Below are 27,673 nucleotides of genomic sequence, written 5' to 3'. Positions count from 1 at the left end.
AGAGGCTTCCAATTAGATTCAGAGATCTAATATATTTTTTAATGAAACCTTAGGCTATTTTTATATATTTATGTACTTTTATTACAATTTTATTACAATAAAAAATGTTAACCATGAAGACCAGACGAGCCATTGCCAAATGTGTCGTTTTTATTTTAGGGACATATGTTATTCATCTACTTTCTTCCAGTCTTTACCATCCATACTAACGGAATGCCAGCTTAAAAAGTAAAATCTAGGATAAGAGAAAAATACAGGTATTTTTATGATGTATGTTTTAACACATAATATTTAGAACTGCAAAATATATATACTTTTAACATTGTATATGCATATCTACATATTTTGATAGACTACTTGAGGCAGCCTAAAAAGAAATTAAATGAACCAAGCTTTAACATGAGAAGCAATCCCTAAAACAAAATAGATAGGATTTTAGCTGCCCTAAAGTGCTTTCTAATGCAAACATTCTTAAGCAGTAAAGATTGAAGGTCAGAAGGTGATAACTTAACTGCTGCAAACTGATGCAAAGACCAACAGGAGCACTCATAGCCTGTTCTCTGCTTTACAACAGTGCCTAACTCATGCTATCATATTTACAGTATTTTAGCTTGAAACAAAAATACTATGATTAACATATTCATGGAACTGTTACATTCAGATGGCAACTAGGTGACATTCACAGTTTCAAAGAATGGAGACAAAATAATCTAAATTTGAAAATCTGACATCAGTGGTACATGTTTTTTCTCCTGTTAGTTTTGCATTTACAATATATGACTAAGTTTTTAGTACTCACAGGCTTACCATCTGGACCAGGCTGACCAGGATAACCATGATTCCCGGGCTGCCCAGGGTCACCCTATGGAGAAGCAATATGTTAACACACAAAAGATATGAAAGAGCATTTTAAAATGTAGCACAGAGCAGCCTTAACCCTAATACATTCCACAAAACAGTGGCTGCAAGCCCAGATACCTGCTATTGAGGAGTAATTTCTACAGCAAAAAAAGAACTGATCTTGTGACCCCCTCCCTGGGAGAAGTGAGCCCACGCTCAGTTACAGCACAAGTTTGGCCCACCATCTCAAATGCTTTCAAGCTTTTTAACATCTTAATCAACAGAAATAAAAACACTTTTCATCAAATAGATGAAAAAATCTTCATTAAAACCTTGTTAATCTAGTAGTTCTACTCTGAAGAAAACTCTCACCTGCTTTGGCTGAGTCCTGTTCTTAAAGCAAAAGCACTGGAAAGGCAGGAGCCAGGATTAAAACCTGCTAAATACTAAACTCGCCACACACTTATTGCTGTCTAAAAATGATATTCTTTTCGATTTCTTCTTATAAGGCCTTTGCAATTATTTTGATAACCTCTTTTATGACCATGTTAAAGGAAAAGTCGGTTCCCCAGGCTTCATGTTCATGGTAAGAAAGCACGAACTTAACTTCCTACTCAATATATCCTTCTAGTCTATTAAAGTTCTCTGTTTATTTTAGTAATGGACTTGAGCCCAGCAAAATCTAGGAAGACTTGATCTATAAAAACATTTTACTTCTACAGGAGCATTAAGCAGGTACTGCTTTCTTCAGCCTGAACCATCAACACACCTTGCAGGTCAGTTACAACTGCAGAACTGTTATAAATTGGGAGGACATTAGGGGAGAAATAGGAAAGTAGCTTTCAATGTGACTGTGAAAAAACATCTTTTCACATATAAACCACAGAAACGTAATGCTGAACTAAATGGGAAAGGATATAGAATAATGTCTCTTTAGAAAAGCGTAGCAGTTATAATTTGCTAAATTAATAATAGGTTATCCAGAATTACTGTTGTCCAAATTAAGAAGTCCAGGTTTCAGATTTGAGTGAAAATAAATTTGCTTTCAAATGTACTATCTAAACTATGAAATTTTATGCCTTTAATTTGAAAAGGTTAAAATATCAGTTACTTGTATTTTTAATTTAATTAATTTTATTGTACTCCATTAATATCACAAACACACAAATTAAGTTTAAATTTATATGGTTCCAAAGTCCAGTATTCAAAAGATAATAAATACTGTAACTAAGATAACCTATACAATCTTAAATTGGCTTCCTTTTCACTCTTTCTGCAGTCTTTTGTGTTAGGCACCACCTTGTCACCTGTATTATTCAGTTATCCCCAAACAAATATTATACTGCAATGCAACTGAAAGATTGCATATGAAGCAGGGATCTAAATAAAATTGTATAGGTCACCCTAATTCTGACATTCCATACTCCTTCATACTTTACAGGATGTGGCTTTCAATTTTTTTTAAATGATAAATACTTTCTTCTCTCTCTCTCTTTTTTCTCTAATATGCTAAAGATTAAAAAAAAAAGGTAAAAGACCACAAAAATTCTATTACATGAAATAATGATCTCCATCTTGTGGATTCCAATTCCCTGATTAGAAACCCCTACCATTGTAGCAAAAAGCCCTTTGACTTGAGGTAGCTGCAGCAGACTGTTAACCCCTTATATAATGACAGTAGAATTTTTTTATGTTAGACATCTGAGACTCAAGTCTGGTTCTCATTTTAATCCTTCACCAACACTGAAGGGAAGTCACCAGAACAGCTAAGGTGGAACTCTGCCAGTAAGCATCTAGTCCATTCTTTAACAAAGAAGGAAAAAAACCTCTCCATTAAAAGACTTTTATTAGCAAACCATTTCATTCTCAATTAACAGTGCAAGATCATCTGCTGAAGAGTAGCAAGGAAACACAATTTTACATCCATGAGCATTTTCCTTAAAAAATGAAAGATACATTTGTGTTATTGGGAGTTATGGCACCAAAACGCGGGCTTGAGGATCCTAATCACTATATTCATGCACTGAAACCAGAACTAGGAGAACTTGTCCCCTACCTTTTTAATCTGCCTGACTATGACTGGCCAACATAAGATTTGGAAAAAAAAAAAAAAAAGAAAAAAAAATTGTGTATGCTCAATAAGACAGAATGGAAACTTACTTTGGGGCCTGGAGGTCCTTGTTTTCCTGGTGGGCATATGCAGGGGGCAGGTGTTGAGCCTACATCACTAGGACCATTCATGCACTACCAAGAGTGAAATCAGCCATCAATACACATGCCAAAAGCATTCAGCAAACATATCATAACATTATATGAAGCTGATTTTCCTTAGGTTGCATATGTCCTGGCTTTCACTCCTCTGTTCAGCTGGAACTTCTGCTTACCTGAATATTGCCCTCCAACTACTTTGTATGCATGAATTCATCATTTTACCCAGAAGAAAAATAAATAAAAAATTAAGTACTGATACTGGGCTGATATCTGAAACTTTATTTGCTTTTCCACAAATATTTCGTCATACAGTTTGATAATTTTAAACCTGGCAACATGCAAAACTCTTCTAAACTAACTGATATTCATCATTTGAAGTGTGATCAATTATCAAATATAACTACTTCATTAAAGTTTGTAAAAAGAATCTAATAAATATTATGTATAGCATGATGACCACAACCAATGGGCATGCTATCATGTGTAGCAAGCCTGAAAAGAACGTAAAGCCCAAGTCTCCTGCCTCCTGGGCACATGTCCCAGCTACGAAGCTACCTGAGGAAAGGTGAGGCACGGCTGCTACCACCGATTCCTACAAGTCACAAGTCCTGGCCCCAGAGAGCCCATCCTCCAAAGGTCATTATGTGACCTCCTCCAAACTATGCTCCCTATACAAACAGCGGTAAACACTAAACCTTGGCAGACCACATCACCCTCTAGAGATTTTTTTTTTTGAGGTATTTACTTCTCACCATTGCGACCACATGAAACTTCAGTGTTTTAACAAGGCAGGCAAGGGGAGAGCTACTAGATCAAATCCATTTGCCCAAGGTCAGGCACCCAAAATTTAGGTGCATCTGTACTGAATCTATATGCTGAAGTTAGATTCAGTGAATTCTTTTTCACCCAGCAAGTTCTGAATTATGGGAAGGCAAAAATTTAAGAACCCAAGATACAAAAAAGCAGATTTTGTATTTATTATCTAAAACGCTTTCTATAACATTTTACTCATATTTTCTAAAATAATGCAGGCTTTTTACAATGTTCTCTGAATTGAATTCTTTCTCAGGGTCAAATGATTGATCAAAACACAAATCCATGTTTCCTTTGCAATGGTACCAAGTGAGTTACGAGGATGGTTAGGGAAGCTATCATATTAAGCCTTCAAACAAGCTCCCCTTCAGGAAGCTCCCATTAGCACAATGCAGGTACCAGCTACCTGGCTGTGCATATCCCCATTCACTTTACAACAGCATTCAGCCCTGCAAATAAGAGCAATTGAATTGAACCAGGGAAAAAAATCAGGCCATTTATTCTAATAAATGTGGGTTTCTTCAGAAAATTTATTTTTAATTTGTCTGTTGACTAGAGTTCAATTAATGGAAAACCAGCACTTTTAAGCTTAGCAAACCTCTGTCCACTTTTCAAAACAAAGTGTATATTCCCTAGAATAATAAGAAGTTTATATAAAGTCAAATACTACCTTAAACTGAGTTTGAGCAGTTTAGGATTGAGCCTACCTCTCCATTCTGAAACAAGAAGAAACACAGTTTAAGAGTACAGCAATATTTGTAATAAGCAAAATCCATTCATTTGTAAACACAACCAAAACCAATCATAAATTTAGGGCTGTAACTGTCAAGGAATTATAATTCAAAATTTTAGACTTTCGCAGACTTATGTGCAGTTGCTATCAATGCAAATGAATTTTTAGTTCATTTCATTTAAGGGTCTTTCAACAGGAGCTACTAGTAGCAATTTTTAAAAGGTAATGACAAAACTAGAATTAATACTGAACCATGTAAATATTTATATACTAAATGTTTAGATTTGGGTCAAACCTTTTGCCAGGAATAACTTCTCATCAAAAAAATCCTCTGCTTACTCATTCATGTCAGAGAATGTACCAAAATATTTCTAAAATCTCTGATCTCTGCCTGAATCCAGCATCTGGGAAAACATACAGCAGCACAGAGGCAAGGCTGGCTTTTTCTCACTTTCCTGTGTGACTGCATTAGACTCCGCTATCAATTGAATTGAGTTTTCCAATATCTGCAACACCACAGAACAATCCATCCCCAAATATTTCAGCGTACCAACCATGAAATTGTCTGTCTTAATGGTTTAGTAGCCACCATTAGCTGCACCATGGACAGGAGTTTTCTAATGCACACAGTCACCACAGACTTCATATACAGTCTGTGGAGAGAGACAGCTGCCTCTGTATTCAATTTTCATCTTAGGCAACCTCTAGAGAAGGTTATCTTTCTCCACGGATCACAGAGAGAGCTTAAAATTACCATGCGGCTAGGTATCTCCGGGAAAGGGGATGAATTCAGGCTGTAATTAGTACATACAGCCCCTGCTTAGTTCAGGAGCTCTGACACAACCACACTCTGACAGAATACAACCACAAACCACATATTCCTCCTTAGAGATCACCCAACATTTTTACTTTCTGAAGGAGTCTAGAATTTCATGGGTAAAGTCCAAATTTAATTTACAACAACAGCAAGTGAAACTAAACTGGCAAAAAGCAATCTTTTTGCTTGGACTTCTTGCCAAATCACAGAGAACGCAAGATATGATGGACTTCTTAATGTTTGCTTGCTTTATGCAAAAATTTTTCTCATTTGTTTACTTTTCATATCCTACTTCTATTTTGTAAAGAGCAAAAAGATATGTGGTGCAGTTAAATAGCCAAATACTAAATTTACTTCAGGATTTAAAGCTAACTTTACAAAAGTGTTCCTGAGCCCATTAGTTCTTGATGCACACAGATTTCAGAACAGCTAATAATCCAGCCACCTACTCATTGCTTAAATGAAAGCTGTGAGTTTTGAAAAAGCCCTAATAAGAGTGCTGATTGCAACAGACACAGTGGCCCCAAATAAATAGAAGAAAAAGAGACTATCTGGGGGTCTGTGCAAGTCTGACAAAAAATAAAATATCTGGATGTTGAAGATTCACAGGTTCTATTGTCAAACTGGCAAAATGGTCCTAATACTAAACCAAATCACAACATGAAGAATATGGGTTTACATAGTAAGACACTGGTGTCTGATTATCTTTTGCTCAGTTTATTTTAAACACCAAACAAAGGAGGACATTTTGAAGGAAACTGTACGTATAAAACAATCTCTTGCTTATATTTTGAGATGGGAGCTGAATGCTTTTGAAAATTTGGCTCCAACTATGTGTCATGAATGGCTTCCAAATCTGTTTGCACGTGTTTTACATTTCACTGTATAATCAACTGTAAGAGGGCAAAGAGAGGGTCAAAGGCTTCCCATAAGCTTCCTAATTGTGTACATGAATCATAAAATCCGGAAGAGGATTTTATTTTTGTCTTTTCCGTAATATATTTCATGAAATCTTGGCAATATTTCAGTTAATGGGATATTTAACACAGACATCAGCATAGATACTTCTGATAGGAAAAGGTGATTTAAAAATATAGGTTTGTTGGTTATGTACAAAAATTTCAGAGATTAAATGACCTGACAAGTAGCAAGAAGTATATCAGATAAGTTAAAACGTAATATTTAAAGTATTTTACACTGCTGTAGCCTAGTAGTTTTATTAATTTATAATGTTTAAAATCTTAAATTGTAACAGAAGATTCTGAGATTCTTCTATACTGCTGTCAAATTTCCACCATCAAATATCTAAACTAAAAATACTTTTAAAATATGTTTGTGCAAAAATAAGGCTGAAAACAGACAAGTTCTGTGTCACTTGATATTGCGCAGGTAACAAGCATTTGTTTGCACCAGCTGAATCAATGTAGTATTACTTATTTTAAGAATTCATTGAGTCAGCTTTAAACAGTGGTTTGTAAAAAATGTCAAGTAGTCCTCAAAAGTTCATCTATCATACTCACAAATCCCGGGATCTCACAGGCTGTTTCTCGATTATTTTGCTCTGGGTCACAGTAGATTCGCAGTTTTTGTATATCAAACTATAATTCAAAACATAAAAGACTTTTTTTAGAGAAACTGTTAACAGTCTGACATCAAGTTAGTTTAAACTATACTCTTCTTAAATTATATCATCCACAAGTTTAAAAAAATGAACAAAATATTAAAAAGCAAGAGAAACTGGAAGCTCTGTGTGTCCACTATGGTTAAAAATCAATTAAAGGTGTAGAAACATTTTTAGTCAGGCTACTCACAATGATTAATGTGTGCAACCAATTAAACATTCTGTAACAGAATTATTTAAAGAAAAATAATCAATCCAAGATTTTCTTTTGTAAAATAATAGAAATCACCGCCCCTAATCCTTGGCAATAAATCCAAACACACACAGCACGAATTACACTGGCTGCCAGTATCATTGGGAAACAAGTTACAACAGCACAGGCAAAACCAACCTTTTTCTTTTTACCTTAACAGTCCTGGGAAGATGTTTCTACACTGACCTGTCTCTACTAAATGTAAGATTAGCAAGTTTTGGCGAAGCATCAGAAGGCATCCCTGATGCTTGAAAGAATTTGGTTTAGAGTTTAGCTGTATAACGTAAAGCTTTAAAAAGCAACCGATAAAAACACTGGCACCAGGTAAGCAAAAGTTTGCGCCATTCTGCTCTGTCGTTATACTCCAGAAAAATGAAACCACTGAAGTCAGTTTTTCTAGCATAAACTATCATGACTGCAAAGAGAAGAAAGCCCTGTTACACTTATTTGAAATCATAGACTGTAAATTGGACTAGCAGAGGAAGAAAGCACAGAAAATGGAGTCTGTTAATACCATGCCTAGTAATATGTGTTTTCAAATTTAAAATGTCTACAATTCACAACACTTAAGTACGTACACAAGTTTTTCATCACTATACTGGAAAGCACTTCAGCCAGTAAGATCCTAATTAAATCAAGAACACTTTCAAAATATTACTAGAAAACATCTGAATCAGAGCACAGAAAGAGTTAAAATTCACCAAAGAATCTCTGAAGAAGATTATTGTATCATACTTTGTATCCAACTCCAATTGATTTCTTTCTTTAAGGATTTCAAAATACCTTTTCACTGAAAGGCAGTATGCAGATTCATTAAAATATTTCTCTATAATCATAGTTTAAATAGAAATATCCTGGCAAAGTTTGACTGTTAATGCTTTGCAGAATGCATCACAGCCTGAGAAAGTGGAGAAAGGAAATACCTTTTTTAGATTATAGAAATCATCTGGAAATATAAAATTGCAACCTGAGGCAGATTTTCTACTTTTCTTCTAGTCGACTATCAGAAGAGGATCTTATACAATTCGACATTCCTAAAATGTTTTCATTTTTATTTTAGATAACATGTCTTGCTACCAACATTCTTTAACTCAGAAACTGTATTACTGGGAATCTATAAAAGTCCCATTTCTGCAGTGACTTAAGAGAAAAAACAAGACACAACAGCAACAAACCAATCAATCCTCTAATCCTAGAATGCACAAAACCATAAAAATGGGATAATCCTGCACCAACAGAGAAAATGTATGAGACGATTACAATTCTGAAATCTCTACTTTCCTTGCAATAAGTGCTTGAAGTCCTATCAGAAACCTGTGACAAACATTCAGTAGTTTTCACAACAGGGTACTTCAGTATACAGACAGTGTTATCACCAGAAATGCTGAGTCACACACACAGTGCATCATCCAAGTTTCCATGTACACTTTTAGAATATGATAATAATAGAACTGAAGCCTGGCTACAAATACACAAAATTCAGGAGTAACTGAGTAAAGACATCTGAAGAGAGTTAATGAAGATGACACAAAACACATTAGTATATATTAATAGGAGCAGTAACGATCGTGAAATTACAGTACAAAAAAAGCATAGCTTTCAAAATAACTAAAAATAATATCTACTTATGTAATTCAGTATTTCTTAGTATTGTTTCCATTACTATCAGTCTGATTAGTAATGTCATTACCACATTGCTCTAAATATAAGGAAACAATCTATTTAGCCAACATCTGGAACACTGTCAACATAATAGTCTTCACCACTGGTCTACATGTCCTTCACCTATACAGCCTGAAGTTTTAACCAGCTTTTTGGTGTCTGCAAAGAACTGAAGGCAAAAGGACTTTAACATTCCTCAGAACAGAGAACCTCGGTACAGGGTTTTCGGGGGGGGTGGGTGGGGCCAGCACAGCAGAATCAGTGGCAGTTTGAGTATCGAATATTTGTAGTATGACAGAAACAGAGTTGATACACCTTGTACTTTCGTGACAGCTAGCGATGAGAAAGAAATTTCATCAAAATTTTGTCCTCTCCCTCTTTTACCAGCATAACCCATACACTGATGGAAGGAAATTATATGCAAGTGTCAAGCACTGAGGAAATCCCCTGCCTTGAGACACTGTTTCCCAAATTCGGGCGACCACGTTGCATCAAATTTGTGTTTCAGCAAAAACAAATGCCCCTTGAAGTCAGTGAGACCAATTAAGCACCCACCACACAGGATATATCAGTTGTGCTGAGTCCTGACCATTTATGTTCCCTCTTAACTATTAAAATTTTGTATACTAAATTTCAGCCTAGTGTAAATTAGAAGAGTAAGTTCAAGAAAATAGAAGGTGCCAATGCAATGTTAACCTACAGTAGAATTTCTGAATTGTGGTTTTAGCATATGCTTACCTGTACAGTTTCCTCCTTTCCAGAATACTTTCCTATTTGGGTTAGGCCACTAATGTAAATACCTAAAACAGGATGTAATGGTTTCGTTTCAATTTCTTGGTCATCTATATACAAAGTTACAAAGTCTTCTGTTACTAAGAGACGAATTTGATGCCAGCCTTCATCAAACAATGTCTAAGAAAAGTGAAGAAAACAGAACTGTTTAAAACAAAATGTCTTCAATTTAAATAACACTAAAACTGCATTTCAACACTTAAACTACTGTTAATGGTTGAGATGACCAATGTTTCAGATTTTGTCATACAAAAAATCATAAACTGTACAGGCAAAAAACCATTTGCCAAGTAATATTATAATTGAGAAGACAATATTTGGTAATAGTTAATCCCTATTTCAGAATTATTTTATAACTCACAGATTTGTTCAGTCTGTGATCTTGAACATGCTCAAACATGTATTTGCTAAAAATATGAAGCCAGAGGACTTTTTTTCAGTGGTGGTATAATGTCTCAAACACTTCAAATCTTAAATCATGGTGAAAACAAATTGGTACTTGAAAGTCTTTCTACTTAATCTCTTATGAAAAAAATCTTAAAGATGACAAGAAATTGGCAGAAAGAATCACAATATTGCAATGAATAAACCAAATGTTACATTCGTCATCTCACAAAACCTGGGGCTTCTAAAGCTTAAGATTTAGTTTAAACAAATAGCGTAGTTCTAAAAGTAATAGAAAATGAGAGAGACCTTTAAAGAAGTTTTTTCTCACCTACCTTAGAAATTAAATTCAACATGGGAAGAAATGCCTGCTTCTTGAGCCTATCCATTAATTTCAAAAACAATCTAGCTCTTTAGCCTAGCCTAGACTAGATGCTTATCTTTTATATAGCTGAATTTAATAGAGATTAATCCCACACTAAATTGGTATACATAAGAGTAAACTGAAACATGCATCTTTCAGTATGTTATATATCTTTATTATCTTTTGTAGACATAAACAGAAATTAAGCTTACTTCACTTAATAGTATACACCCTTAGATAGCACCACTGTTTCTACTTTATTTTCATTTGTAGATTGGGTTTTTATTTATTTACAATGGCTTTCATTACAAGATAAAATAAACAACAGAACACAATATATAACATTTCCATTTTCCTGAGTAAAAGTGATAAATTATCATAAAAGTTTATTAAATAAAAAGGTTCATTAAAAGCATAGTAACATTTATAGTGTGTTTAGAGACATACAGCTCTAAAAAGAGCCTAAAATTACTGTTCTCCATAATAGCAATACAAGCATGGAGAAACACAAAAGAAAAAAAAGCAAAAGTCTTCTTTTCATGGTGAAGTTCATGGATACCTGGGACTGCAGGAATAAGATTGATTTGTCACTGTAGCTACCAGAAACAATTAAATACAAATTTTCGGATTGACTTGAAACGGAATTTTCTAACAATTTCCAGTAAATCAAGTTTAACACTGCTTTAAAAAAAAAAAAATTATTTCACCTACAAATAATTATAAAAAGGCAGAGGAAATTTGGAAAGAAAAAGTAAGATTCTCCATCCAATAACAAGAATAAAATACCTCTCCCTAGCAAAAGCTTAGTAGTTAAGACCTTCTCTTGGATAGGAGTCCTTCCTTCTCTGAGGACTTAATATTTCAAATTCCTTTAGCCTGATTTGGAGTAAGGATTCGAATGCAGTCCACCGCTTCCCAGAAAAGTTGAACCCACTTGGCCATGAAGCGCTCCAGCAGTAAATCTTGCCTGCTCTTTGTTCACTTAAATAATACTTCTTGCAGTAGGAATGGGAATCTCTGGGCTGCATATTCCTATACTGCTACAAATGCAAGGGTAGACACATTCAACCTCCGTCCCTCTGTCTCACCTGCAACTGAGACAATCTTTCGTACAAGAGTTGAATACTTCACTGGAAATTACTGAACAAAGATTGAACGAGAACCTTCAGATTACACTAGAAGACAATAAAATTGGTTTGCACAAAGAGGGGAATCCTTTCAGTGAGAAAAATAAGTAGCTGAAAGGAATTTTTATTCAACAGAGAACTAGACAAATCCAGATTGAACTCTCATTTTGTAAGCTGCTATTTACTCTTCTGGAGAAGAAAGTAACTTCTGTCATTATGTCTTTTCAAGGAATTTAGGCACTTAACAAAAACTCTCTCTAAAAATGGACTATTTTCATTCACATTTTCTAGTCTCCTTATCAAAGGCAGAAAATACTTTCCAGCATATATTAAGCAAAGAGCTGTGTGAAAAAAAAGTCTCTGTGATCTTCACAACTACCTGCTGGAAACTACAGAGTAGAAAGCACCTGCAAAGCATTTACAGTGATGATTACTGTGGACACTCTGGAAACATGGGTAAAGTACCTCCCATCTATTTTTAACGCCTAAGCAGCCAAAAATAGGACCATGCATTTTTAAAAAACATAAACAGTAAAGGAATAATGTGTACTTAAATGAGTATTCCAGTATGATGATGACTTACTCCTTACCTTTACACGAGGTGCAGCAAAAGTAATAACCTGTGTGCCATTTATTAAACTTGTTGTAGTGAATGATAATGTTTTCTCTTCTCCATTAATAGTGACTGCTATCTGTGGTCTCTTATCCAGACTTAGAATTCTCCACAAATCCCACGTCTTTTTTACTTTAAATCTTTGAGTGGAAACAAACACATAGGATGGAGGCAGACCTTCTGGAAACACATTCCTAAATAGGGGAGAAGGGGGGAAAAAAAAAAGACAGTACTTGAACATTCGTATAAATCTTAAAGTAAGTCTCTCTCACTTTAAGCAAACAAAAAACATCTTACTAAATTTAGGAGTGTATTTATAAATGTAAATACCTTGTCAATTCTGACAGGTCAACACGTGAGGTTACTTCATAAGCTTTTGCATTAGTCATTGGTATTTGAATTCTCTTTTTAACCTTTTTCTTCACACCTAATCCTACAAGAATGTCAAATCCTTTTTCATCTCGAGCTGCCACTGGAATTCTTGTCGGACAAACAGATTCTGCAAAATAACAAATGCAAGTATAGTTCAAAATATGACTTAAAACTTTCAAAAAGTAACCTCCTACCCACCTATTTTTTTGTAGCTGCCTTTTAAGAAATAAAAGAGAACTGAGAACTGCCAGTTAAGTATAACATGAGATAAGTGACATGCAGAATCCTCAGAGACATGAAGCAAGAATACTGAGATGTCATATTTTACTGCAGGTACATTCACATACTATTTTGAATTGTCACTAATTTTAGTTAAAAGGTATTACAATATCTGACTAATAAAAATATTGAATTTAATTTCTCAAATTGTATGGTTTCAAAATGCTACAAAACTATAGATGTTAATTTCCACAATGCACTAACAATATGGATTAATCCAGCATCCCTCCCAACTATAAAATCGGGTTGAAAATGGACAAAGGTAGAATTATCTACAACTATTTTTTTCATCATCTTTTGCTCAAAATGGACTCTGATCTATTTTGCCTGTTACACTGAAATATGCTTGAAGCTATTCTCAGTGAACAAATATTGTGTGATATATTTTCTGTGGAAACTAAAGTTAGCTGAATGTTATCTCTGTTTAATTCTCTTTACACAAAAACAATACTAGGCAGTGGACCTAAGTTGTCTCAAAAGAAAAAAAAAAGTGAGATAGCAGAGTGAAATTTAATGCTGAAGCCAACACTGTATTAGAGTAATAAATCAATGACAAGAAAGCAAACAACTTTTTGTTTTATTAAAATTATGCTAAACTATTTACAATAGATACATTTTCATCATTCATTTCCCATTGTTTCTTCAGAAAAGCATCAGTTCATAGAAAGGGAAGAGGTTAGGAATACATTCCAAAGCAGGGGTGGAGAGTTCTCTCATCTCCATCTGGACCAGCCAGCTAGAAAACTCGTGTTTCAGTGCCAGGGAATTATCAGCTCAAAGGTCTAGACCGGCTTCTCTTTATAATATGAGCAATGCTGCGCGGCTTCTCTTTCTAACCAACCCAAGGGCAGTCAGAAGCTACCCCATTCTGGTGGGGGAGGCCGGATATATAAACTCTAAGAAAATTCAGCTAAGTGTCTGCACAAACTATCTATGGTGGGAAAGGACAATCCATCCTAAGGGGACATGCCACCGGTACTTGGGGCAGCAGCAAGAAGCCACGTACATTCCCCTTAGTTTTCTTTTCCTCCCCACAGCAAAATGTCACCTGACTCCCAAATTAAAAACATATTAAAAGTTATCTGTCTGGTTCTAAAAGAAAGAATTACAAGAACTCTCTGCCTACATTTTGGAAACTAAAGTGTCTACCTTCTGAATGGTTCAAAAAAAAAAAAAAAAAAAAAAAGGAAATACAAAGTCCAACACAACTTTCCTTCTCTTCTCAAAACACAGATGCAGGATTTAAGTCACCATACTTATGATATTAAGTAAGAGTAATAACACTTTCTTTTTTCAGGTTTCTTCACTGTGCATTGTTATCATGGAAACATTTTCTAAACTTATTTATTTCAAAGCTGAATAACGGTCATATTGCCATTAATACAGATTACAGATAATCATATACGCTGACAAGAAAATGAGCACAAGAATCCCTTATCAGTTACAGTATTAGAAATTTGGTGTAAAATCATAAAATAAATGCAGAAATAGGATTACTTTATGTGAGAGGGCCATTATTCTGGATGAATGCCAAAGTAACTATTCCAAACCAATACAATACAAATTAAGCATATGTAAAATTATACATTAAGAAACTATTCTTTATTTCCAACGGCACATTGAAGAATTACATAAAAACATTCCCAGTAAGGTAGACCTTTTTTGGGTCTTCTGGATCATCTTCTGCCAAGACTATTTTGATAACTAACTGAGCCATTATACAGGATGCAGAAGTCAGTGGCAAAATTAAGAACTGTCTTCCATGGGACACGGGGTTGTGTTTCCAGTCCATAGTACCAGTCACAGCAACTCTCTAGCCTATACTGAGATCTTGTTCTCTTTTAGTGTTTTTATATAGTTTGCAGATGCTTTATTTTTCCTTCCTGAAGCATGCAATAACTTTTTGATGTTAAATTCCATTATCTAGCACAAAGGAACTTTTCTCTGCATCCTCCAGACACACTTCTGAGGTCTGCATTGAGTATTGTTTTTAAATGCATTCCTGGCACACAATCTTTTCTATATTTTTGCTAGAGAATATTAATACTACAGGAACATTCGACTTCCAGAATAAATATTAAATATTAAATATTCCTTAAATATTTGGGGACTCTTTTAGCCACGTTGTCCTTTCTGGATGACAGGTTCAGCAGGTTTTTTCACCCTGCCGTACTCTAGAACGAACACTAGAGTTCCCAAAAGGCACACAAGAGCCCTCCATCCACAAGGCCGTTCGTAATAGCACTACTCGCTACACGAACCACCAAACCTCAGCCTCCTTTTTCCAGAAGGGAAACACCGCCCCTATGCTCTTATATCTATGTTCACATAGTAACAAAGTTAAAAACACCATAGAGTAAAGGCTAGCACTTTTTTAGACATTAAAACAAAGACAATCAGGAGAGAATTGCAAAATTTTCAGGCAGTTTCATGTGGTTGATCACAGCCAAGTCATTGCTGCTTTGCCCTCATGGAACTTCTTCTCCCAGAGTCAAAGTGAGTCTTAACAACATGAATAAAATAATCCACCACTCAGATATAAAATTTCCAGTGTACCACTCTTTCAGTTCACCTGCTAAAGACATTGCGGTTAGAAATGAAGCTGCCTACTGGCTCTGATCGCTCTTTGAGAGAGGTATCTCAATGTTAACGCGAGGGAAGAGCGCAACGTAAGAGAGTGGAAGCAAAGGGTCACTTAAAGTAAAACAATAAGTACACTTTTGTATACTTATATTCTGTATATATTTTGTATATAGTCAACATTTGCAGATTAGTGCTGTAAAAGTTGTGTCAAATATTGCAGCTGAAATTTAAAGGATACTAGTTAACTTAATTCTGAAAGCAGAAAATCCACCTTGATGAAATACAATGTCACTTCTAAACTTTATTTAAAGAAGATATTGTGTTTATTTTGGGGAATTTCTCCCTGCATGAAGTTTTATTAAAGAATTTAGCTGTAGTTAGCTGATTTAATTTTTGGACTGACCACCTTACTACATCAGCCACAAGGAATTATTATGATTTTCATAACTGTATCAAGAAATAAACACTATTACCCTCAAACTAAGTATCACCATTTTTTTTCAATGAAGTCCATACTCAAAGTGAGAGCAAATGAAAACTATCTTTCATTCTTACTAAGTGCAGAAATATGATACAACTGAAATATGACTTGCATCAATTCTTGGTAATAAAACATGTACAAAATAGCACTGATAAATATTCGTGTATAATAGAGTCCTTCTGAGCGATATTTGATAGAAGCAATTTGCTATCTTTTTTATATATATGGGAAAGCCATTGTTTTACAAGTTATCAGAAAACTCAATGCAGTAATGCTGCTAGCATTCTAAAGCTAAAAAGTCATTTTACAATGTTGGTCTTGGCTAATTCTTCTATAAAATCCTCCTAAAAAAGATCATAACAGCTTGTTACAATTCCAGGCACTTTTGCCAAGAGTCTTTTTTCTGGGTTTTTCAACACATACTAGCAGAAGAAATCCTGTTTGTAATGATAGGTTATCCTCTCAACTGTCAAGAAGAAATGCTAGATTGTGGATGAGTATCAGCCACACCTAGGAAAACGATAAAGTAAGCCCTATATTCTCAGCACTATGAGAATTGCTCAACTATTTTAGGGTTTCTAAACTTCATCAATGCAAAAAATTTGGGGCTTAAGGCAAAACGCTACATACGAAATTAAACACACACTATGTTAAACCACCACATCTTTCCCAAATATACCTCTTTGTTTAATGGAGAAAATAACATTTTGGGAGTGATTTCCACAAACAAGATCAAAATGAAAGATCATAGTAAAGATTATTAGGTGCCTTAGATTACATTAATCATGCATTCTGCTTGTGAAATAAAGAAATACGGGTACAGAACTACATTCTGCATACCTAAAATATTTTATAATCAATTACTTACCTTCACAGAGTTTCTGCTTTATAACTTCTTTAATTCTTGATATTGCAATATAATCTTCAACATAAAACACGTAAGTTGATGAAGGCTTGTTGGCAATAGCTTTAAGTTCATCCTCCTCAATTTCTGAGCCAACACCAATAGCAAACAAAGTGATCTTATTTTTCCTTGCTTCTGCTGCTACATCTTTGACTTCATCTTGGGACTTTCCATCAGTGAGAACAACTGCTATTTTTGTTAAAAATCTTGAAGATTTTGCAAAAAGATGGTCAAAGGCAAACTGAATAGCTCTTCCTGTTCTTGTATTTCCTCCCAAGTAGTGTATGGAGTCCATTTCCCTGATGAGGTTCTCAGTGGATTCATGAGTTCCAAGGGGAATTTCAAGTACAGGGTAATCGCTGTACTGGACAACTCCAACTTGTATAAACTTCGGCCCTATGTCAAAATTTCTTGTAATATTGACAAGCCAGCTTTTGATTATTTCAAAGTTTTCTGGGCCAACACTGTAAGAGCCATCTAAGATAAAAACTAAATCCGCCGGAGCAGTTCTGCAACCTAAAAAAAACCCAAAAATCAAACAAATATTTTAATGAATTCTTCCACTTTCTTCTTCCACAGGAAATATTTTTCATATCACTTACTGTTTGTATTGGAATCTATATTGACAAATACATTCCATTTAAAAAAAATATCAGCTGACTTTATCAGAGAAAACACGATTGTTTCTGTAAGCCACACAGATCCAACTTGGTATCTGAAAACCATACTGTTTTCTGTTTTTTACATTATCACCAGAAGTGACTATGAAAAATTCTGGAATTCAGTTCCTCAGCTGGCAATTGCATTTCACGCAATCAACAGAGAGGAATACATTTTAGTTTTTTCCATATCTCTTTGTCTGCAGAGATGATAAACATAAAAACTCATTTTTGTTAGCAAGCCAAGCACACTGCAGAGGAAGGCTATAGTCTGAATACTCCAGAATTCAGCAGTAATATCCAATCCTTCCACAAATTTTAGTTGACTTCTGACACTGTTACATGGCACTTACAGAGCTAGTTATTATAAAATCCTGAGTCTCGATTGAATGCTGCTGGTAGCACATTCTGATTTTAGTAGAAGAAAAATGTTCAATGAACTAGCTCAACCTCCAGAATATAAGATCACCTAAGCATTTAACAGATATAATGTAACTGCATGATGACTTAGGCATGGATTCAGCTCTCCTAGCTGTAGTCACTTACAAATGGAGCTTTTAGACTAAATTGCCAACTACAGGACATGGACTGACACAAGCATTTTTATAGCACAGTCCTATCCATCTTATATGCACATCCTCAGATGGAGTGAATGACTCTCCAGAGGAGAGAATCACCTTCCATCGACTGTGAAAGGAACTTAGATAATTGACACATGAGGTGCCAAGGAGATGGCCAAAACCAGCAGAGATTATTTTGATCCCATGGCACATGGGGTCATAGGGGTTGCTGTGTATTACTGTGCTTTCTCTTTTGTGAAAGGCTGCAGCTCCACCACAGGGAGGAGAGCTTTGCCTTGTCCTGACATCTGCCTAAGGACACTTCTGGTCAGGTCAAGATTTCACCTTCCTTGAAAGCAAGTGACTGCAGTCTGCTGGAGAGATGTTTTTGCAATGCAGGTGGTGGTGAAGACAAAAGACTTTGGGAGAAGGAGCAAGGGGGGAGCAGAGTGCATCACCCTGTGGTCCAGGGATATGAATCACAGAGTAATTTCAGTTGGAAGGGACTTTGGACATCATTGGACCCTGCTGAAAGCAGGCCCAGCTTAGAGCAGGTAGACCAAAAAAAATATATGTCTTTCTAGAGACCAAAAGGAATTTTAGGGAGTTTGTTGTAAAATACTGAAAATTGCTGCATTGAGAGCAAAACTGGAGGAAAAAGACCTACCCTGAAAGCATCATTGTGGCCAGAAGAAAGTTTTCCACACTCTTTTTATTCAGCCACTTTGTCTTTCAAAAAGCTACCTTGCTTTACCTTTTCTTTTTCATAAATCAGATTTAGAGTATAAAACTTGGTTTGGTGGGGTTTGAGATGCTAATTTTGAAGAATATGCAAGAAGGTCTGTCCCAGAGCTGGGGTTATCTCATCTTCCTCTCACAGAAACTTTATTTTTATTATTTAGTTTCTCACATAACATTAAGCTATTCAAAACATGAATTCTGAAGAAATGAAAATGTAAATACTCAAGACACAAGTTTAAATCAAGACTGGAGCTTTACAGTTCCATCTGCCCCCTTGGGCATTTCCAAGACACAAAAAGAAATAAAGATATTCCCCTTCTAAAGAAGAAATAAGATATTTAAGTTACTTATCATATATTATAGGGTTTTCACCAGGAAAATTATACTGGAAAAAAAGCACCATCAACAGAAGTGTACATGTGGACCTGAAAATGGATACTATAAATTCAAGGCATGCTTTGAAGTTGCCCTTATCTGAAATATAAAAATTAAGACTTACTTGCTCTTGTTTCCCCATCTTCAGCTGAGATGTAATCGTGAAGTAGGAGAATTAATAGCATCTGAAAAAATGTTATGATCTGTGCCATGTGTATTGTATTTTCAAAATCTTGAGACTAAACTAGAGGGAGAAGAAATGAAAAGAAAATACAGTGTTATTATATTACAAAACAAATCCAAACTTCCGTGTTTTAAAACCTGTGCACGAGGAACAACTTTGAATCGAATCTGCAAGCCCAGATGTAAGGCCAGCCTGCAATGGACCACAGACCCAAAAAATGTCAGTCAGGCAGGCAGGCCCAAAACTGAGATTCTAAACTCAACAACACTCACCAGCCTGAAGCTCAGTTTTCACCAAGGCACATTTATATACTTCTCCTGCTAGGTACATACGTGAGTAGATTATATTCCCAGTCCCAGTCACACTTGTCCAACCACTATCCCATTCTGCAGCCATTATCCAAAGACTTGACAGCTACTGATCCAAAATATGGCAAGTGTTTATGTATCAGGTACTGGTGCGGAGATGTTACTTCAGTCTCGACCCACACACCTGGCTACTTCAGGGAGTCTGGGACACTTCCCACTCCTCTACACCAGGGCTGAGACTGCCACCAGGAGTCAGGGTCTCAGCGAGCCCCAGCCCTCTCCCAGCAGAGCCAAGCCCCGCAAACTGTGCACCGTAACATCCAAGGTTACGTAAATTATATGCATCTTCAACTTTTGATTTTTTCGTCCTTTGTTATCATGGTGTCCTGGTTTCAGCTGGGATAGAGTTAATTTTCTTCCTAGTAGCTGCTATAGTGTCATGTTTTGGATTTAATATGAGAGTAGTGTTGATAACACACTGATGGTTTTAGTTGTTGCTAAGTAGTGTTTATACTAAGTCAAGGACTTTTCAGCTTCTCATGCCCAGCCAGCAAGAAGGCTGGAGGGGCACAAGAAGCTGGGAGGGGACACCGCCAGGACAGCTGACCCAAACTGGCCAAAGAGCTATTCCATATCATATGACATCATGCCCAGTATATAAACTGGGGGAGTTGGCTGGGAGGGGCGGATTGCGGCTCGGGAACTAACTGGGCATCGGTCGGCGAGTGGTGAGCAATTGCATTGTGCATCACTTGTTTTGTATAGTCTAATTCTTTTAGTATTATTACTGTCATATTATTATTATTATCATTATTTTTCTTCCTCTCTGTACTATTAAACTGTCTTTATCTCAGCCCACAAGTTTTGGGTTTGGGGTTGGTTTTTTTTTCGATTATCTCCCCCATCCCACTGGGTGGGCGGAGTGAGCAAGCATCTGCATGGTGCTTAGTTGCCAGCTGGGGTTAAACCACGACACGTGGTCTCTGAATTATATCCCCAAAAGTGTCCTGAAGCAAACACGCAATTTTGGTATCATGTTGCTGTCTTAAGTATTATTTGACAAATTTGCTTAAATTAAGCCATATTTATTACTTATATTTATTGCAAAAAAATAGAGTCATAATGGGAAAAAATACATTTTTGGAGTACTGTATTAGAGATCCATTCATTTCAAGACTCTGAAAAAGAAAAAAGTGTACTGAATCTCTTTTGTATTCTGTCTTCTAATCCTCCAATGCAAAATGCAATTTTTCTAACTACATTTTATCCTCCACTACAAAACATGAACACCCTGACAGAAAAAGGGAGGATTAACCGCTGCTCTGAGTAAGTGCATGCACTGGTGACTGAGAACTGGCACGGGTTGCCCAGAGAGGCTGTGGAGTATCCATCCTTGGAGATACTCAAAAGCTGTCTGGACATGGTCCTGGGCAACCGGCTCTAGGGTGTGGACCAGATAACCTCCAGAGGTCCCTTTCAACCTCAACCATTCTGTGACCCTTCGATTTCTACTAAACTATGTGAAGTGGTACTTGTTCATGTAAGCGGAGATTTGGTCAATCAAATGTCATGAATATAACAGAAGACAGAATTTTACAATAACTTTTATCTATCTTTGCATATTTTAACAGAAACTTCTTTCCCCATTGAGTTATTTGGTTTGCATTCAGAACAATATTGTCTTTGTGCTGCTCAGTAACTGGCCAACCAACCTACTGCTTTTAAATTTTCCCATATTTATCGGAAAATCTCTAAACCATGAAAAAAAAAAAGAAGCTAAATTTTCAGTAGCAGTTCAGGGCCAATTCATTGCAATACCCTTCAGTGTCACTAATTTAAGTATTTTACATCTAGCCAGAAGCCTAAATATTCCTCTTCTCTCTACAGGCTTTGCTTTGTCAGTCATGTTAGTCTTTGTCTACTACATGCTAATTTATCACTAACATTCTTGCTGCTTTTTTCAGCCCATTTCCTAGAATTGAAATGCCTTCCTTGAATAAGGCCAAGACTCCTTCCGTTTTCATATCTTTTTCTTCTAGTCATAAACCTTTACTTAGCCCACACCAAAATGATCTACACACTCACCTAAAAGGTCAAATATAAGTGAAAATATTTATTACACAACAAAATTAAAAGTCAATATATTGGGAGTGCGGATGAAAGCTGTGCGTATTCGTCCTTTTTATATTGCTAATCTTTAATTTTGAACTCTTCAGGGTAGACAAGGTGTCCACCACGTTACCAGTAATAAGGTACTGGCAGATGTTCTGAAACTTCTGTAGTGCTGGAAAATACTATTCTCCAAAAATACACCAAAACACAATTCAGCATGCCTATTGCAAGTGCCTCTTAGGAGAAGAAATAGGTAAATGGAAATAAGTAACCATTTTCTTTTCCAAGACTAGTCAAGGGAGTAAACTGAAGAGAATGCCATTTAATCACTATAACATACTGAGCAGCCATCAAGCAGCCGGTAAGCTGTTATCTGCAACAAAACTACAGCAATTAAATGTAGACCTTTCTCTCTAAAGATGTATATACCTGACATGATGTTTTTAGGAAAATAGTATGGGAAAAAGGGATTACAGAGTTGTGGGGGCAAGACAGTAACAAGCAGAGAGGTAGTAATTTCAATGTCAGGTTCATTTCTGGTAGATTCATGATCTGTATTTGCCAAACAGAAGATGTGCCACAAAATCAGTAAATTGATTTAATCTGGCTTTTCAGTCAGCTGCTTTGCTTTTTCCACTGCTTACAAAGAATTCATTCCATTAAGACCAAAAAAAAAAAAATTATCTCCACAACCAACCTCAAGAAATGCACAAAAGTCAATTTCCAGGAAATGGTACTCCTACATAATATAATGCCCCGAAGTTAAAACATGCAGAAACATAATTATTATGTGATTAAATATCACCTTCAGATTACAGATAATTGCAAGGTAACACCATACTTTGTTATTCGTATTACCTTGCGTCAGAATGGGTGAGAAACCAGATGAAGCACTTTGGGGTCTATGGGATAGGACATAAGATGCACCGTTCCAATAATGCTACACAAATACTGGGATGTCAACTTCATTTAAACAGATTAAGTGGCAGTTTCTTGTCCCAGCTATTTGAAAAAGGATCTTTTGAAACTGTGAAATTAAGTGTATACGTAATAGGCATGTAATACATGAGAAAATCTTACCATAGTAGAAGTGGACAATTTACATTGATTATTTCAGAGTGGATGGTTTGTAAGATTCATCATTTTAAAATCACTTTCAGCCTTTTCCGTGGCAAGTGTTTACTGAAGGGTAAGACACATCTCTCACAAGGCCAAATTGAGCGATACCAAAGAAGAACATATGAAATTAAATCTATGTGGGAATTTGAATAGCAGGTAACCAAAGGAGGACAACTGCATTCTTTGAGAATATCAGAAAAATGTTGGCCTATAACTGAAAAAAAAGGACAGACTACTGTACAGAGAGCTGATAGATATCAAAAAACCACAACACTGGCCCCAAGAAACTATAAAATCCTATAGATTCCTCCCACCAACAACCCCAAAAGAAAAAGGTCCAAAAAATTGATAAGGAATAGTTGTGAAAAAGACGACTGAGGAAAATATCACAACAATACATTAAGTAATTTTTGGTCTTTGTCATCTCTGTGGTTGTCTAAATGGTTATTTATGTAAAATCCATAGAATTTATGTAAAAGGAAAATAAAAAATAAGCAACTTAGTGACTTCACTGCATCAGTCTTCACTAAAAAGAGTACAGGGACTGCTACCATTAATATTGCAGCTTTTTTTGAAAATAAAACAGCACACTAAATCTACAAAATTATTTTAACAACACACTCCCTGCAGCACAAAACTTGTATGTGCTCCGTGCCATGAGTGCAGGCACTTCAGGTCAGGCGGGGACGCCGGGATCCTGCTCGCTGGCGCAGCTCTCCTTTCACCAACCCCTGCAGAAGCCATTAATGCCTTCCCTAAACGGCACGGCCCCCTTTCCTCTCCGCTCATCCTTCCGCAAACATTTAGCCACTGGTACATTCAGGGATGAACCCCCCGGATCAGCAGGAATGAGAGAAGCTACAGGGAAGAGGAAGATGCTCAGAGCTGGCTCGGTGGGAGGGGGAGAGCAGGGGTCTGCAAGGAAGCCCTGTGCCCCCGAGGAAGTAGGTGCTCCACAGAAACACCAATACTTCACCGTGGGAGAGGTACATGTGAAAGCAGCATTTACCGGCTGTCCTGGAGCACAGAGAATGTCAGGGAGCCTGGTTTAGGAGCAGAGGGGAAAGGTCATGTCCAAACCACTGCAAATAGGAGATGAGGGGTGTTACAGGGGAACTAGAAGTAAGGGAAGGAAAATTCATGGGGATATGCTGTGGTGTGCTCCACTCATACACCCAGCAGAAATGTGCTGTCCTCTGAATTTTTCAGTTCTGTGTTCTCCTTCTATCATTTGTTTGCATTCATCTCATTCATGTATATATTTTAAACAACAGGCAAAAATTAATGGCACACTCCTCGTATGACCCCGCTGGTCAGCTCTCATCAAGTTGTCCTAAAACTCTGCAAAACAGGAGTCCCAAAAGAAAAAAGGCAGAACAAGAAAGAAGAAACGTTTGCAAGGTCCTCCTGGCCCCAGCCCCACCCACCCACCCAGAGAGAACTGCTGTTCACCGTGCAGCCCTGGCCTTGCGTGAGGGGCATATCCAAACTCACTCTCACTCCCCAGGTAAAAGAAATAATACTGGGAATACCTTCACAAGCTTTCAGTGTGGGGGAGCACAGGACGGACTTACAGGGCAGGAATCACATATGTCTCACTTCTCACACTGAAAAATGTCCATTCTTCACTAGTGAATGCTACAGCAGCCTTCAGCGTATGTCTTTAATCTTGAAAGACATTAAAGCAATAAAACTATCACATCAGAGCAAGATTTCTTTTAGCGAAAACCGTGCTCCAACTTATATTTCTTAAAACGAATCAGTAAAATAATTGGCAAACCAAGCTTATCTGATTTGCAGAATCAAATTGTATTCCCTCAACGGATCAATTTTTCCATCTATTTGTGAGAGTCCTTCTGTATTTCATTTACAACAAAGCCTGAAAAATATGAGAAACTGAACTTGAGAACTTCATTATAAGTATAAAGCCAAATAACTATTTAGTAGTCCAAAATGGACTTATTAATAGAAACCAAAATTAAAAGGATAAACCCAAGACTTAAGCAACCAGCCAATGAGGATTCCAGGAATTATCCAGTGTTCAATTTATTTGAAAGAAAATAATAATATAGCACTGCACTTTTAACAGTCAAAAGAGATGCCAAACCAACAGCTCCAGAGACCAAACTTCTGTGTCTTGTCAACACAGTAATTATAGCACAGGCAACAGAAGCGTACTTGAAATCACTTACAGAATATACTTGCCCAAGTGCCTTATTCCTACCACGGAGAGGTCACCATTAATATCAGCCCAGGACCTCTCCATTGATATTGCCAAAAGCCAAAATTCATCACTGCTGATCACGTCCTTTCTATCTACAGGTTGGTTTAAGAGAAACAGAGAAAGTTGTCTCTATGGCAGTCCATGGAAGTGCTCACTGCTTTCTTCTCTGCCCTTGAGAGCTCTGCTGGCTGCTACGAGAAGTCAGAGTCCTCGTGCCAAACTTCTGCTGCTGGAGCTGGAGGAGCTGGGTCAGATTGTGCAGGGAAGCACTAAGGGATGGTAAATCTGTCCCAGCACTGCACAGGCAGAGGGACATGGGATTCACACTTGCTCCTTATTTCCTCCACATCTGCAAACAGTAGCCAGGACTCAATGATCCTTATGGGTCCCTTCCAACTCGAGATACTCTATGATTCTATGATATTATGCTAAGCTATGGGAAAATTAAAAAAAAAAAAGAAAAGAATATTTTAAATAAAACTTTTAGCCTCTGTCTTTTTCCAAATTATCTGTTGTGATTAGTTTGTGGTTTTACCAAACATAATCAGGAAAATACATTTATCAGACTGCTTTCCCATCTCTCAGGTATACCAAACCACTTTTAGATATGGAAGCTCATGGAAGAGAAATCCATACAAGGTTACTAAATAAATACACAGACGTTGCATCCAGCTCAAGGGTTGCGGACTGAGAGAGTATTAGTGGGGAAATAGCATTTGCGTTACTGTATTTTTCAAGGCATCTCCCACGGTTATTCCATTTTTCCACCTTAAATGGGACAGCGCACTGCACCCAGAGGCTTTGTAATTCTGGTGACGCACAGGGTGGCAGGAGCAAGCCTTTCGCTATCTCCCAACTCCACAAAACTGTTTAAATTAAAGCCACAAGGGCCTATCAGACATTAACTGAGACAGGATACTAGGTTGGGTGGACCTTTAGTGGACCATTATGGCCATTCTTCTGTTCTTCACTGTATGCTTTTTATCTTGTTTTTTTACATGCCACTTTGATAGTAAAAGGATGTTTAGAATGAGTAGAAACACTCCCCTGGGGTAAAATGGTCTATCTTGCACAGAGGGATCCCAAACAGCTTATGTAAAGGCCTCTACTCTGAGCCCCTGAAATGAGGGGTTGTAGAGTACACCAGATTTTTTTTAGTATCTTTGAGACTTGCATCAAGACTCAGGCAAGTTTCTGTGCATCTCAGAGTAAATGAAAGGTTAAACCATAGCAGTGCTACTAAGCATCAGGCCCTTGAACCATGACCCACAGGGCAGTAGTATAAGACCCTGTTCTCCACCAAAGCAGAGTTAGCAGAGTGTTATTTCTATCTTCACCAAAGGCAGGAGAGAAAGAGGGTACCATAAAGCTTGGCTGCATCAGCCCATGCCCTGTGAGTGCAGACCAGAGACAGATAAATGACAGCCTCCCCAATGCACATTCAGTTTTTGTCATGTATAGGACAAAAACTCAATGAAGTTTGGAAATCAGTCACATATTGACCCACCTACGTGCTGTGTCATTTTAGGCAGCTTTAACCAATTGGACAGTTCCTGCAACATATTTCTTGCTTTCTTCTGGGCGCTGCAATTCTGCTGTGCAGCAGCATTTCCACAAACAGGGCCACTGAACACCTCTGACTGGGAAGGAAACTGAACTCAGGTTTCCTACACAGTGGACATGTGGTACAGCCATTACTGAAACCAATAGCCTCTACTCAATTTTTGAATGAATTCAAGGCTGCCAGTGTGTTAGAGATGGCAAAGGCATGCAATCCCCAGAACAGCTTTGCTACACAGAAGTGCACAGAGGTTCAAACAACAGCATTGCCTGTATGCATGCACAGCAGAAGAATTTCACATTCAAATTAAGTTTTCAGTAGGAAATTTAGGTGCCTAAGCAGGTTAGGCAGTATTTCCACTTGCATTTAAGATGCCTAAAAGGAGCACCTTCTGTATCTCAAAAGGCAGTTTACTGATGTAGCCTTTCCATATGCAGCTCTCCAGTTCCCAGGTAAGTATATCATTTTACTCTTCCCAGGAATACTCTCTGAAAAAACTTTCCATTTAGAGCAATTTGGAATCTTCCAGAATCAAAAAATATTTGCTCTTCAGTGCCGTTTTGTCACTATTCAAACTGGGGAATAGGGGGGGTGGGAGGGGGGCGGAGAGAAAGAGATTTCCTTTCTCTGAAAACCCTGGCTTCTCTGCTGCATGAAGATTTCTTGCTGAAGAACTACACTGAAGAAATACACTGAAAGGAGTTCCTTCCTTCACTTCTTCCCATTGCTAGTCACTGCCTAAGAAGGAAGCCAGGAAGGGTATGATTTTAACCTTTTCCAGCATTCCAAGAAAATAACCAGACTAAAGGTTATATATATTATCTTGCCTTCCAAGTATAAATTAACACTTCTCTCATATTACATCACTCTATAAACATCTCTTAATTCAACTAGAGATTGTTAGGTTTGGCCTACAAAGGAATGAATATTAAAACATTACAACAATGATTGAAAGGACATACAGGAGATTCTTTGCATTTC

At 36.9% G+C, this 27,673-nt stretch overlaps 1 protein-coding gene across 1 annotated transcript in view; it reads right to left on the bottom strand.

The window, feature by feature from the left end:
* Positions 1-27,673, bottom strand: part of COL21A1 (collagen type XXI alpha 1 chain) — a 116,265-nt gene that overhangs the window by 66,216 nt on the left and 22,376 nt on the right. The window contains exons 2-10 of the mRNA XM_050893487.1: positions 19,309-19,428; positions 16,814-17,365; positions 12,561-12,729; positions 12,208-12,424; positions 9,689-9,862; positions 6,935-7,012; positions 4,572-4,580; positions 3,001-3,084; positions 800-862 (exon numbers count right to left, since the gene is read on the bottom strand). Coding sequence (XP_050749444.1) covers positions 800-862; positions 3,001-3,084; positions 4,572-4,580; positions 6,935-7,012; positions 9,689-9,862; positions 12,208-12,424; positions 12,561-12,729; positions 16,814-17,365; positions 19,309-19,396 — 1,434 coding nt within the window. The 5' untranslated portion in view covers positions 19,397-19,428. The remainder of the gene's footprint in view (positions 1-799; positions 863-3,000; positions 3,085-4,571; positions 4,581-6,934; positions 7,013-9,688; positions 9,863-12,207; positions 12,425-12,560; positions 12,730-16,813; positions 17,366-19,308; positions 19,429-27,673) is intronic.

This window comes from Gymnogyps californianus, chromosome 3 (assembly GCF_018139145.2).
Source record: "Gymnogyps californianus isolate 813 chromosome 3, ASM1813914v2, whole genome shotgun sequence".
In the NCBI taxonomy this organism is placed as follows: domain Eukaryota; kingdom Metazoa; phylum Chordata; class Aves; order Accipitriformes; family Cathartidae; genus Gymnogyps; species Gymnogyps californianus.
This window is presented reverse-complemented; position numbering and strand designations above follow the sequence as displayed.